At 60.5% G+C, this 12,713-nt stretch overlaps 6 protein-coding genes across 6 annotated transcripts; 3 read left to right on the forward strand and 3 right to left on the reverse strand.

Annotated features, from left to right (window-relative positions):
- On the reverse strand, positions 1 to 2,160 carry SDRG_15335 (hypothetical protein). Its single transcript, XM_008621504.1, has one exon. It carries the CDS (start codon positions 2,104 to 2,106, stop codon positions 22 to 24), a length of 2,085 nt encoding a protein of 694 aa, XP_008619726.1. The 5' UTR covers positions 2,107 to 2,160; the 3' UTR covers positions 1 to 21.
- A 682-nt stretch (positions 2,161 to 2,842) lies between these two features.
- Positions 2,843 to 3,973, forward strand: SDRG_15336 (hypothetical protein). The gene is made up of 4 exons (XM_008621505.1): positions 2,843 to 3,486; positions 3,532 to 3,642; positions 3,690 to 3,822; positions 3,869 to 3,973. The coding sequence occupies exons 1-4, from the start codon at positions 2,890 to 2,892 to the stop codon at positions 3,916 to 3,918; spliced, it is 891 nt and encodes a 296-aa protein (XP_008619727.1). The 5' UTR covers positions 2,843 to 2,889; the 3' UTR covers positions 3,919 to 3,973.
- On the reverse strand, positions 3,969 to 7,798 carry SDRG_15337 (hypothetical protein; the record flags this gene model as incomplete). Its single annotated transcript, XM_008621506.1, has 12 exons — positions 3,969 to 4,086; positions 4,128 to 4,219; positions 4,266 to 4,620; positions 4,664 to 4,770; positions 4,825 to 5,046; positions 5,090 to 5,272; positions 5,317 to 5,515; positions 5,563 to 5,603; positions 5,651 to 5,887; positions 5,931 to 5,997; positions 6,049 to 6,312; positions 6,357 to 7,798. 12 exons carry the CDS (start codon positions 7,796 to 7,798, stop codon positions 3,969 to 3,971), a joined length of 3,327 nt encoding a protein of 1,108 aa, XP_008619728.1.
- A 688-nt stretch (positions 7,799 to 8,486) lies between these two features.
- SDRG_15338 (hypothetical protein) lies at positions 8,487 to 9,037 on the reverse strand. Its single transcript, XM_008621507.1, has one exon. It carries the CDS (start codon positions 8,959 to 8,961, stop codon positions 8,584 to 8,586), a length of 378 nt encoding a protein of 125 aa, XP_008619729.1. The 5' UTR covers positions 8,962 to 9,037; the 3' UTR covers positions 8,487 to 8,583.
- Positions 9,038 to 9,346: 309 nt separating this feature from the next.
- Positions 9,347 to 10,850, forward strand: SDRG_15339 (hypothetical protein; the record flags this gene model as incomplete). Its single annotated transcript, XM_008621508.1, has 2 exons — positions 9,347 to 9,762; positions 9,839 to 10,850. The coding sequence occupies 2 exons, from the start codon at positions 9,347 to 9,349 to the stop codon at positions 10,791 to 10,793; spliced, it is 1,371 nt and encodes a 456-aa protein (XP_008619730.1). The 3' UTR covers positions 10,794 to 10,850.
- Positions 10,851 to 10,933: 83 nt separating this feature from the next.
- On the forward strand, positions 10,934 to 11,949 carry SDRG_15340 (enoyl-CoA hydratase). Its single transcript, XM_008621509.1, has 3 exons — positions 10,934 to 11,025; positions 11,076 to 11,261; positions 11,311 to 11,949. Exons 1-3 carry the CDS (start codon positions 10,968 to 10,970, stop codon positions 11,895 to 11,897), a joined length of 831 nt encoding a protein of 276 aa, XP_008619731.1. The 5' UTR covers positions 10,934 to 10,967; the 3' UTR covers positions 11,898 to 11,949.
- Positions 11,950 to 12,713: the final 764 nt, after the last annotated feature.

The following is a 12,713-nucleotide window of genomic DNA, read 5'->3' on the forward strand; positions in this document are numbered from 1 at the left end:
ATATATGTTGTCTAGATGTGTCTACCACTGCTCGTTGGCGCCCGGCGACCCGCACTCGGTGCTGCTGCCACACGCCGTTGTCCATGTGCTCGCCTTTTGCTGCATGGCGGCGCGGAAGAGGTCGGTCTTGTACCGGCGGAAGAGCTGCTGGAGACCACCGCCGTTGAGGAAGCTCTCCTCGAGCGCCGTGAGCTGGAACGGGAACGACTCGCCAGAGACCACGACGACGCGGCCCGGGAGGTCGACGTGGACCTCGGCGCCTTCGGTCGCAAGCGCGTGGAAGCGCTCGTTAGTGATGACGATGCCGAGGAGTGCGTTGTTGGGTTGGTTGCGGGCGTAAATGTACGCAAACGACTTGGCAATGACCGCCTGGATGCCCAGTGCTTTGAGGCACCGCGCAGCCTCCTCGCGCGACGAGCCCGAGCCAAAGGCCGAGCCGGCGACGATGATGTTGGCGCCGTCCCGCGCGCGCTGAACAAACTCGGGGCGCGTATAGGCAAACGACTTGGAGGCGAGGACCTCTTCCTCGGTCTTGCACTCGGCGGGCCACAGCGGCGACGTGGGGTTGAGGCCCATGAACTGCGCCGGAATGATCGCGTCCGTGTCGACGTTGTCCTCAAACACCTGAACGCGGCCGGAAAACTGCGCGGGCGGCGGCTTGGCGGTCGGCGACGCCGGCGATTCGGGCACCGAGATGGCACTCAGCACCGGCGCCGGCGTCGCGATCGCATAGGCCGGCGCCGGGCTCGAGGGCGACCACTCGCGGTACGCGTCAAACAAGGCAAAGTCGATCTGCGCGACCAACGGCGAGGGGTCGGTCACGGTCATCGAGAAGCTGGAGGCGGCGACGGCGACGGCCGACGCGAGGTGCCCGATGGACCCGCGGCCCATGCGGTTGCGGAAGTTGCGGTTCTGCGACGTGAGCCAGACTTCGCCCTCGAGCGCTACGTCGGCGCCGATGCCAACGCAGAACGAGCACGACGGCACGCCAACGGTAAAACCCGCGGCCTCGTAGACGCTGAGAAGCCCGAGCGTCTGGAGGCGCGCAACGATCTCGAGCGACCCGGGCGTTACGCGGCGGCGGTACGGCTTGCCTTCGCGCGCCACGGGGATCTTGCCCGAGCTCAGCCCGATCTGCAGCACCATGGCGCCGAGGATCAAATCTTCCTGCGTCGTCGTGCACGCGCCGATGAAGCAGCCGTCGAGCGCCATGTGCGTGAGCTCCGAGATGGGCGCGCAGTTGTCGGGCGACGGGTACACCGCGACCATCGACTGCACCTCGTCGAGGCGGATCACGTGGTGCGCAGCGTAAGTGCAGCCTTCGTCTGGGCGGAAGTAGAGGCCCTCGTCCTTGTGCGACGTCCGACCTTCCAGCACGCGCGCTGTGATCTCGTCGGCTTCAAAGACGCCAGCGATCGCGCCAAACTCGGTGCTCATGTTGGCGATCGCGAACCGCGCGTCGTCCGAGAGGTGCGCGATGCCAGCGCCGCCGTAATAGACCGCGCGCTCAAACGCGACTGTGTTGCGCTTGAGGTGGCCGAGGATGTGGAGGATGATGTCCTTGCCGCCAATGCCGAGCGCGGGCTGCCCGACAAACTCAATGTAGACAACCTCGGGGACCTTGAACCACGTCTGGCCCGTCACGAGCGGCATGACAACGTCGCCAGCACCGAGGCCCGCGGCGAACGCGCCCATCCCGCCGGCGCTGCACGTGTGCGAGTCGGCGCCAATGACGATTTGGCCGGGTTGCGCGCGCTTGCGGGCAAACTCGGTGTGCATGATGGTCGTGTTGGGCTCCCAAAAGTCCGAGACGTTGTGCTCGGTGGCAAAGTCGGTCGCGAGCTTGATGAGCGCCTGCTGCTTGGACTGGTGGTTCACGCGCGGGTCCACCGTGTGGTCGATCGCGAGCCAGAAGCGGTCCGGGCGGTGCAGCTTGGGCCGGCCGATCGAGGCGTACAAAGTTTCCATGCCCTGGAACGTGAGCTCGCTCGCGAGCGTCCAGTCGGCGTTGACACAGAGCACGTCGCCGACGGTCACGCTGGGCGTGCTGAGGCCGACCGCGTGGTGGCACAGGATCTTCTCGATCACGTTCATCGGGCGGGCCATCTCCAGTTGACGGCAAATGCAATTCTGCCGGGTGCCAAAAGGATCTTGGACGTGGTTGCGCAAAAATGCGATTGCGCAACCATCGCCATCCGATCAAGTACGCCAGACGGCGCACTTACGAAGAACCAGCGTCCTCGTGCTGCCACGAGGGGCTTGAAAATGATTGTGATGCGCTGCTGCCCATGTCCTACGTCGTGGAACAACCGAGGGGCGGCCTCGGATCGAAGGCTGTCAGCACTAGAAAGATCCACACGAGTCGGCAAGAGAGGGCAGAAGTGTCGCCAGAGACAAGGACATCGACGCTATGTGCCTACGACACGACGACATTGACCTCGGCGCCACGCTGGTTTAACCAAAGATGCATGCGAGGCAGAGCTGGTAGAACACGGCGGTTTGCTGCAGGCCTTGCCACCACACGGTGGCCTGAGCTCCGTCTGGGAGCTCGGATGCGCCATAAGCTTATAACGACGCAAGCAGCTACGTTGCCTCCACTCGATACATGCATTTGAAGCTTCGATCGCGTGTACTAGTAGCCCTCACCCCCTCACCTTGAACGACAAGTCAGTCGAAAATCATAGATGACTAAAAACACGCTCACCCCCTCACCTACTAAACTCGAACGACAAGTTAGTCGAAAATCATAGATGACTAAAAACACGCTACCGACGTAGAACCCATTTAACGTCTTCACCACGTCAAATACGTTAAACCTGTTTAACGCTTACGTGTTTATACTGTTACTGCCTGAAGGATTTGGAGAACCGGCGGCTGACGACGGGCGAGATGGACGTGTACGAAGCAAAGCTGGCGGCGGCCGCGCATGGCGACCGCGAGAAGGGCCTCGAGCTGCTCGAGTTCGTGCGCAAGGAGAAGTTGCGCGTGCCCGACGTGGTTGTCAAGGTCGGCCGGGCGCTCGTGGCCCGCGGGGGCCTCGGCGACGCGCTCTGGACGATCCACGAGCAGGTGCTCCTCGCCGCGCTCGACCTGGGCGCGATGGACGTTGTCGACTCGACGTTTCTCGCGCTTAAGAACAAGTTCCCAGACTCGTCCCGCGTGCTTCGCCTCGAAGGCATGATCTTTGAGGCGCAAGGCAAGTACGCGCAGGCCGACGCGCTCTACAAGGACATTCTGGCCAAGAACCCGGCCAACATGCTCGTGATGAAGCGCCAGGTGTCGCTGCTGCGGGCCCAAGGCCGCACGGAGGACGCGATTTCGAAGCTGAACGCGCTCCTGCGCTGCTTCCAGACGGATGCGGGCGCCTGGTGCGAGCTCTCGGAGCTGTACCTGAGCCTCGGCAACTACAAGCACGCTGCCTTTTGCTACGAAGAGCTCATTCTGCTCAACCCGCTCGACGCGCTCAACCATACGCGCCTGGCCGAGGTTGACACCATGCGCTGCCGTCGACGCTCATGTGCTGGATTGTAGCTCTACGTCACGATCGGCGGCCTCGACAACCTCCGCACGGCGCGCAAGCACTTTGCCCACGCGCTCGACTTGAATGCGCAAAGCACGCGCGGGCTCGTCGGTCTCGTCATGGTACGTCCCGCGACTACGATCTTAGGCCAACGACGCGGCGATACTAGTGCACGACGGCGATCGCGTCGACCAAGACGACGCGCCCCGAGAAGGACGACCGCGAGCTCAACGCGCGTCTGCACCAGTTTGCGCTCCAAAAGCTGCAGTCTGTCTACGCCGAGCTCCCGACGGCGGCCGCGGGTACGTCCACCCACCTCCTTGTCTCTCTGAGTGTTGACACTGCTAGTCAACGCGGCCCTCACCAGCACGACGGCGGCCTTTGACGAACAGCATTAGACATATTAGACGACAAATGCGTGCACGAAATAATAGTCCTTGGTGTTCTTCTAGAGGTCGACGCTGCGGTAGCACTGGCGCGCCTTGCAGTCTTCGATGAGCGTACACCACGCCGTGTTCTGGCTCAGGAGCGCCGAGTTGCCGACGACCCAGCAGCTCGCGATGGCGCTAATTCGAGTTCATGCGTCATCTCCACACTGTGTACGTACCGCGTCAACGCCACGTTCATGCGGCGCGTGTCGCCCCAGAACGCGTTCTCTCGGCCGCGCACGGTCCGGACACACGAGACGATGATGATTTCCTAGTTCTTAGTTGTCACTAGCCCGGTAAGTGGTGGGAACCCATACCTTTTCACGGCCCTGGAAGCCGTCGACGGTGTTGACCTCAACGAGCTGGCCATAGTTGAGTTTGAGAAAGGCCGTCGAGAGCTCGTGGATCTGCGACTTGTAGGGCGAAATGACGCCAATTTTGCCGCGAAACGCGTAGTCCGGGTGCGACTGCACGAGGCCTTTGACGAGCGACACGATGAACGCGACTTCGGGCAGGTTCCGGTACGACGTCGACCCCTCGGCCTTGCTCTGCTCGCCCTGCACGATGTCGTAGAACACATACGGGCCGTATGCCGGCGTCGCGTGGTACGGCCGCGCCCGGGGCACGCCGCCGTGCTGCAGCTGGCCGTCGTAAAACATGGCCGACGGGAACCTAGCCACAAGGATTGTGAGATTCAGATTGAGATTCGACGTACTGGGCAATGTGCGGGTGCATACGGTACTGCTTCGTGAGAAAGTGCACGTCGTTGGACGCGACGAGGCGCTGGAACATGCTCGTCTCGTACCCCATGCGCATCAAGCGCTAGACCAATATATCGATTGCTGACCAATATTTAAGCGGGTCAGGGTTCGATACCGGCGAGAGCACGGTCGCGGGGAGCTGTTTGTGGTCGCCGACAAGGATCCAGCGCGTCGCTTGAAACTTGAGCGGGATGAGCGAGCTCGCTTCGGTCGCCTGCGCGGCTTCGTCGACGATCACCGCGTCAAAGCTCTGCCGGAAGTCGCACATGGAGATCGAGCCCGCGCCCGAGAGCGTGCAAAACACAATTTGGGCTTTCTGCAAAATTTCTTGGCGGACCTAGGACAACTGAGCACGAAGAAACGAATGCGACGACGTCTACCTGCATCGGGTTCCAGTTTTGCTCACGCCGCTGGCCGTGCTGCTGCTCGACGAGCTGATCGAGGTAAATGGACGCCGCCGACGTCTGTTTGTACTGCTTCTTGTGGCGCTGCGACGTCGGCGTCTGCTTGAGCCCTGGCATCGACCCGATCCGCACCATCGTCGGCACTTCGTACGTCTTGGTCTACACCGCGTTGACGTGGTTTGTCCCATGTGTAGTCAATCTACCTTGACGTTGAAGACGCCGTCGGCCTGGAGCCGCTGGATGATGACGTCGACGGCGGCGTTGCTCGGCGCCGTGACGAGAAGCCGGACCGCCATCGCCGCGCGGTCCTTCTCCGAGAGCTGCAGACCGAGTGACGCGCCGACGCAGACGCGTGCGTTGGCTTGCGTCGTCGCCTGCATGCCCGACCCGCTCAAGAGCGCACTACACGATCGCGTAAACATCGTCTAGTGCATGTCGCGTGGTCGTACCCAATGAGCCCGACAATCGTTCGGGTTTTGCCCGTGCCTGGCTACAGCATGCAACGCTGTCAGATCGTAGCGAGAAGGACCCGAGTACCGGGCCCTGGATGAGCGTCAATGGCCGCTCGACGGCCGACTGGATCGCTCGGAGCTGCGACTTGTTGTATTTCTCTTGCAGCGCGGCCAGCATGAGCGGGCGCACGCCGGCGCCGCGGCCGAGGCTCGACGTCGGGACCTCGGCGGCGACAATGAGGTTGCGCAGCATGAGCGGCAGCGTCGGCAGTGACAACACGGCTTGGTACTCGCGGGAGCACGTCGTGAGGTTCGAGAGGATCTACACGAGCTGCGCTGAGCTGCCAATCGGAGCCTCCTGATACCTTGATTGAGTAGGCGCCGGCTTCAATCTGGTGCTTCTCGGACAGAACGATCGTCACTTCCTTGTTGCTACAACAAGAGAGGTAGCGTCTCGAGGCCAACGCTTGTGCGAGGTTGTACTTGGTGTTGGCGGCCGAGTAGACCACGCCCCGCAATGGCGACGGGCGCTTGTTCTTGATGCGGCAGAGCTCGACCATATCGTTGTTGGTCAAGACGAGGTGCTCGGGCAGCGAGAACGCTGCGAGCTGGAGGCCTTTTGTGTATTCGCTCAGTGAGAGGAACCGGACCTTGTCCGCGCCGCCGCCGTGCTGGTTGACGTCCTGGATGCCCGTGAGCGCCTCCTCCAAGATCGCTCGCTTCATGTTGTCCATGTACTCGTCCAGACTAGACGGATTCTGTACTCTTGAACGCAGAAAACGAAGGGGTACCTCGCGTACGTTGCCGGAAATGCAAACTTTTTCGGGAGGAGCTCGGGTTTCGACGGATGCACGATCGCCCTGTAGAGCTCGCTGAGCGACGGCCAGAGGTCGGCCGAGATCTTGGGCGCGCTCACGAGGTGCTTCTTCGGGAAAGGCTCGTCATCATCCTCCGAGTCGGACGACGGCGGCGTCGACGGGCGTCGCACGGGCACGGGGTGGAAGGTCCGCGCGGGCGGCTTTGTCGTGTCGACGGTCGCGTCCCCATCGTCACCTGCTTCCCCCTCGTCGTCCTGGTCGCTCTCTTCCGTTTCAGCCTCCTTGTGCTCTTCCTTCTCATCTTCCTCGGTGTCTTCGACGTCTTCCTCGACTTCGACATCTTCCTCGACTTCGACCTCTTCTTCCTCGTCGTCTTCTTCTTCGGAGCAAGAGCTCAAAGCCAGGTGGACGTGGTTGATGGCAATCGAGTCGAGCTCCGAGAGGATACGCGGTGGCGGCGATGTCTCGATGACCAGGGATGGCTTGACTTTGACAACCGCCTCTGTCTTGACCTCGACCTTGACGGGGGCTGCGAGGGACAGCATCTTCGTCGGCTTGGGCGGCGACGGCGCCGGCTGCAGAAATGGCGTCGACATCGCACTGAGCTCCGCGCCGGGTTCTTCCTTGATGCTCACTTCGACTTCCTCGTCTTGCGTGGCGTCCATGTCCTCGTCTTCGACTTCACTCTCTGACGCTGCGTCGCTCTCGGATGCTGCGTCATTCGCCGGTGCAGCTTTGACAACGGAGGTTGCTTTCATCGCCGTAGCTGCCTCGTCCTCGGGGGCTTCGTCGTCCTCGGACGCTTCTTGGTCAGCCACCGCAGAAACCTTTAAAGCTGCAGGCTCCTGCACGTCGGCGACTTCGTCTTCGTCGCTGCCATTCTCTGTACTGTTGTCGTCGTCGTTCCAGCCGCCACCAAAGACGTCGCTGGCCACCTCCGTGTTGAAGGGCACGGACGGGACAGGCGACGTTGGCTCGACCTTGACGCGCACGGGCGGCGATGACACACGTGGCAAGACGTCCTCCTCCGACGCAGTGTCGTCGTCTTGGCGCGCAGGCACGGGACGCCGCAGGCGTTTTGGCGCGGGCATCGACGGTTTGGGTTCGTCCGATTCCGACTCGGTCGCGTCTGCGTCGACCTTGCCCGTGGTCTGCTCGGCCTGGATGCGCATCTGCAGCTGCGCCATGGCTGTTTTCACGCAGACAAACTCGCTCTTGTCGTCCGACTTGGGCTTCTTGGAGGGCGACGTGAGCTCCTTGCGCAGGTCGGCGATCGCTGCTTGGACGGCCTTGATCTTCTGCTGGCAGGCGCGCGGCAGCGACGCGTCGTCGGCGTGGCGGCGCAGCGGCTCGAAGGCCACCTCGACGCCGGCCAGCGCCGAGACGACGTCGCTTGAGATGGACTTTCGCTTCATCGCAGAACCAATCCAAAGTGCTAAATTTACGCGTGTATCTTGGCGGCCCATTATTGCGGTACCCCACTTGTTTTCGAGGGACCCTTCAGAACGACCATCGTGGCCAAGCAACCGATGCTGAAGCGTTTACGGGGTACCCCAAATTAATTTAGGTACCCTATAATCAACAAACAGGACACCTCGATGGAGCACCAATGAAAAGATTGGGTACGGGGCCTATCCAAAATGCACGTGAACGACAACGAGCTTCCACCAGTTCCACCGGAAAGCTACTGCATAATTCGAGTATCGATCGCACGAGGTGGGCCGTCTCAAGGCGAATTTTTGAAAACTCTATACTGATAGCCATCCAACTCTGCAGCAGTGGCGCGTAGCGCCAGTGTAGTTGGTGGCGTCGGGCAATTTCTAGAATTGGCGCCAAACGCATCCGGCGCACGCACGCGCCAGTTGGTAACCAACCTCCAACCAAATTGTAGTCGTCCAAGGACATTCGCGACTGTGCAAGGGCCCGACAAGAGCTTTAGAAAGTACCTCGCTATAGTGCAATGGTGTAAATAGATTATGATCGCGTGAGGACTGGCGCGTTGTATTGTACTCCAGATTAGCTCGTCCGATTCTGGTGTTGACCATTCAGGGATCAGGTGACCGGGTTGGTGCAAAAGTTGGGAGGCAGCGCAGTACACCGTCGTTCGATGTCAACCAGCGCTATTAGTGTACGATTCCTCCGACTACGAGGACTTATTCACAGCCGTCTTACGATATGTATTCCATTTACTATGTGCATACTACTTGCGATACGGCTCGACCGCAGACGTGGCCGGGGCTTGGTACGCGCCTTGGTACCGCCGCTGCTCGTCGAGCGCGCGCTGGAGCCCATCGACGCGGGCCGCGAGGTGTTCGTTCTCGGTGCGCATCTCGCGCATGCGGTGGCGGAGCTCGCGCTTCGAGTCGCAGGACGAGCCGCGGGAGACCATGGACCCGAGGACGTACGCCGCGATGAACGTGCCGAAAATATACTTCTTCGAGTGCCGTTGCCACTTTTCGTCATAGCTCAACTTGGCATTGGGCTTTGGCATCTCGGGCGCCGCCTCGGTCGTGAACCGGCGCGAGGCGAGGCGGACGTTGGCGCCAAGGCGCTTCGTGCTGGTTCGGAGGACGTTCATGGTCGTTGGTCAAAGGTAAAAGGTAAAATGACCGAGTGGAAAGGGTTCGTTCAAAGCGTATGTTCACGTGTCGAATGATGGGCAATGACGCGAATGCACAACAATGCCCGCTGCTGATGCGATCTCGACGATGCCGAAACATTTTAAGACTTTTTATTATTATCTTTCAATTTGTATCGAATCTGCATTTTAATTTAAAGGTGGTGGGTTTACATACATTCCGAGAGCGCAATGATGGTCTCGCTCACGATACACTTCTGGTCACAGTGTCCAAAGAGGGGTGAGGAGGAGGATTATCGGTACCCAAACCACCAAGAACGCTGGTCGCAGAAAGGTCACGCTGGATCAGCGTCCCCAGTTTACCCATTCTCCAATTTCCTCGACCATGCAACGAGCTGCCTCTGCCGCGCGCCGCTTCTGCTCGTCCAAGACGACGCCGCCGCCCGAGTTTCCCAAGCAGCAACTCGGCGTATGGTTCTCGGCCACGGCCAAGGAGCTGCAAACGCGATCGCTCGCTTCAACCAAGGACTTTCGCCAATGGTTCTTTGCGAGCGATGCGAAATGGTGGATCGGCGGCGCTACCATCGTCGGGTTTACGTTTGGGGCGCGCGAGCGCAAGCACTGGCATCACCACCGCCACTACTACGACAACTTTGACAGCTACTGGACCAAGAGCAGCGGCGACACGCGCTTCTTTGGGTGGGACCGTTCGCACTACGTGCCAACCGACGCTGTGAAAACGAACCCTATGACATGGCCACCGTCGGCGTACGCCGTGTCCGAGTCGACGAGCAAGGCTGCGTATCCCTAAATTGATGCCAGATTAATATACATGTGTGCCCTTTCTAACGTTTCAGTGCTCGAAACCTCCCGATAGCATGGGCGGAGCCGTCAGCACAGTTGTGACCCAAGAGCTGGGCAAGCCCCGCGACGTCTCGGACATTCCCGACGGAGACTGGAAGGCGGCCAAGGACGAAGTAGCGCGGCTACGGCAGCTCCTCGCCAATTTGCAGGGCGACGCTGGCCCGCCAGCACACGTCCACACAAAGGCGGCCCCCGAGCCTGCGATGGACCCGAAAAGCAGCGACGAGAGCAGGGAGGGTCGCGCGCTCTGGTCGTCGTCCGTCGCCTCCCGTGACCCGGTGTCCGGTGCGCTCGTCGGTCAAATCCGCACCAAGCTCTTTGAACGATACGACTCGCTACGCGCATGCTTCCTCAAGATCGACATTGACCGGTCCGGGTACCTCAGCCGGGACGAGTTTATGTTTTGCATGGCCAACCTCGGCTTGCCGATGACGGACGAGGACTTTGACGTTGTCCAAGCTTCGTACCCGCACAAGGAAGCGGCGGGCGACCACGACCGAGGCATCGGGTACCTCGAGTTTATCAAGCTCATGACCGACGAGCTCCACTACACGCCGGGGTCGGGCGAGGACGAGGCCGACGGCAACTACTTTGGCCAAACGACGCACGGCACTTCGTTTCCGCCCATGCGCGAACTCGAGTCGCCGTCGATGCACCACCGGCTGAGCCGACCCGAGCTCCGCCCGCACACGGTCGCCGTCGCTGCACCGGCACTCGCCCGCCTCCGGCACACTTTCAACCGGCAGATCTTTGGGACGTTCAACAACATGAAGGACGCGTTCAAGGCGGCAGACAAAGACCGCTCTGGCTTTGTCGAGCCCAACGAACTCATTGCGCTCCTCCACGATGTGCTCGGGATCCAAGCCAGCGACCGCGACATCCTCGATATGCTCGACGCCTTTGACACCAACCGGGATGGGAAATTGGCCTACTCGGAGTTTGTCAAGTGTCTGAGTCAAATGCGGTGATACGAGTAATACGCAATAACCTCATTCTAGCATGGACAAAAGATGTTGTTTTCAACACTGACCCGCTCTTTGAGCAACTTCAACATGAAGTTCGAAGCTATAAATCGAACTTCGAAGCAAAGGATTTGATGTTTGGGATTTGCGGCTCAAAATCGACTGACGCTCGCCGTGCTCATGTTCCGCGTCCCGCGCACGCTTCGCCATGCGAGCTTGGCTCGCTCCTTTAGCGCCCGTATGCATGCTATCGGCATGATGACTAGTCCGCTCATGCTCTGGGCGTAGAGACGCTCGAGTACATCAAGACCGACGTCAACGGCAAGGTGGGCATCATCCAGCTCAACCGCCCCAAGGCGCTCAACGCGCTCTGCGACGGCTTGATGCAAGAGGTCAACAAGGCCGCCCACGCCTTTGACAAGGACGACAACATCTCGGCCATCATCCTCACGGGCAGCGACAAGGCCTTTGCCGGTACGCTTCGCCTCCTGCATAGATGGTGCATAACGATGCCTTCATGTAGCTGGCGCCGACATCAAGGAGATGGCCACGCGCGAGTTCATCGAAGTGTACAACTCGACGATGTTTGGTAGCTGGGGCGACATCACCAAGGTGCATAAGCCAGTCATCGCGGCCGTCAACGGCTTCGCGCTCGGCGGCGGCTGCGAGCTCGCGATGATGTGCGACTTTATCATCGCGGGCGACAAGGCCAAGTTTGGCCAGCCCGAGATCAAGCTCGGCACGATCCCCGGCGCCGGCGGCACCCAGCGCCTCATCCGCGCCATTGGCAAGTCCAAGGCCATGCACTTGGTGCTGACGGGCGACATGATTGACGCGCAGCAGGCCGAGCGCGACGGGCTCGTGGCCAAGGTCGTGCCGGCGGAGAAGCTCATGGAGGAGGCGCTCGCGATCGCCAACAAGATTGCCTCGCACTCGCGCCCGATCACGCGCATGGCCAAGGAGGCGGTGAACGCGTCGTACGAGATGTCGCTCCAGGAAGGTCTCAAGTACGAAGGCCGCCTCTTCTACGCCACGTTTGCGACGCACGACCAGAAGGAGGGCATGGACGCCTTTGTCAACAAGCGCGCGCCGACGTTCAAGCACCAGTAAACGACGAACTCGGATGCGTTAATGCTACTCTAGTACTGCTAGTCTCTTCCCATGACACCGCGTCCAGCATTATGGTTGAGCCGAGCTCAAGTCGATACCACTGGGCCGGGAGCATGGTTTGGATATGGCCCATCGATTCCACTGGTCCAGTGTTGCTCGAGTGTCCCGCTTCGCAAGACGGTACATTGTCGCCATGTAGCAAAAGCTACAGCAGGCTCGGCCAACAACCTCCGCATCGCAGCGCGACTGCTGAGCCGAAGAACTCGACGCAGTCAGTGAGGCCGACAACGCCCACGGCCAGCCAACTCGCAACTTCAGCTACAGTAGTGTGTGTCTGGTGGTCGAGACGGCCGACTGAAGATATGCAGTTGACGGAACTCGGCGAGAGCGAAACACCCGCGTGTACGTTAAGGTCGCTGTGCTGAGGCTCGCCAGATACGCTCCACCGTGATCGATAACGTACGGGCTTGCGAAGCTATTGTGAAGACGGGTGTTGCGTTGTCGTAAGCTTCGCATGAGGCGTCGATGCGCCATGTACAGTGTACTTGGCGGCTGCGGGTCGTCGAAGCGTCGGTAGTGCTTTTTTGTCTGGATGAACCCAGTCGAATTGGCGGTGTGGTGGCTGAGTCCTCGTCCCGAGGGTCAAGACTGGCACCGGTTGCTGCAAATATACACGAGCCACATGCTTGTGTGGGGGGTTGTGCCAAACTGCAGGGTGAGGCGACCGTCCTCGCGTTCCCCACCGCCCAACCCTCGCTTGATGAAGCACGTCTTGAAGCCGTCGCGTTGCTAGCATCAGTCGAGATGGCCTCCTCC

The sequence above is a fragment of the Saprolegnia diclina genome (genome assembly GCF_000281045.1).
Source record: "Saprolegnia diclina VS20 unplaced genomic scaffold supercont1.89, whole genome shotgun sequence".
Taxonomy (NCBI): Eukaryota; Oomycota; class Saprolegniomycetes; order Saprolegniales; family Saprolegniaceae; genus Saprolegnia; species Saprolegnia diclina.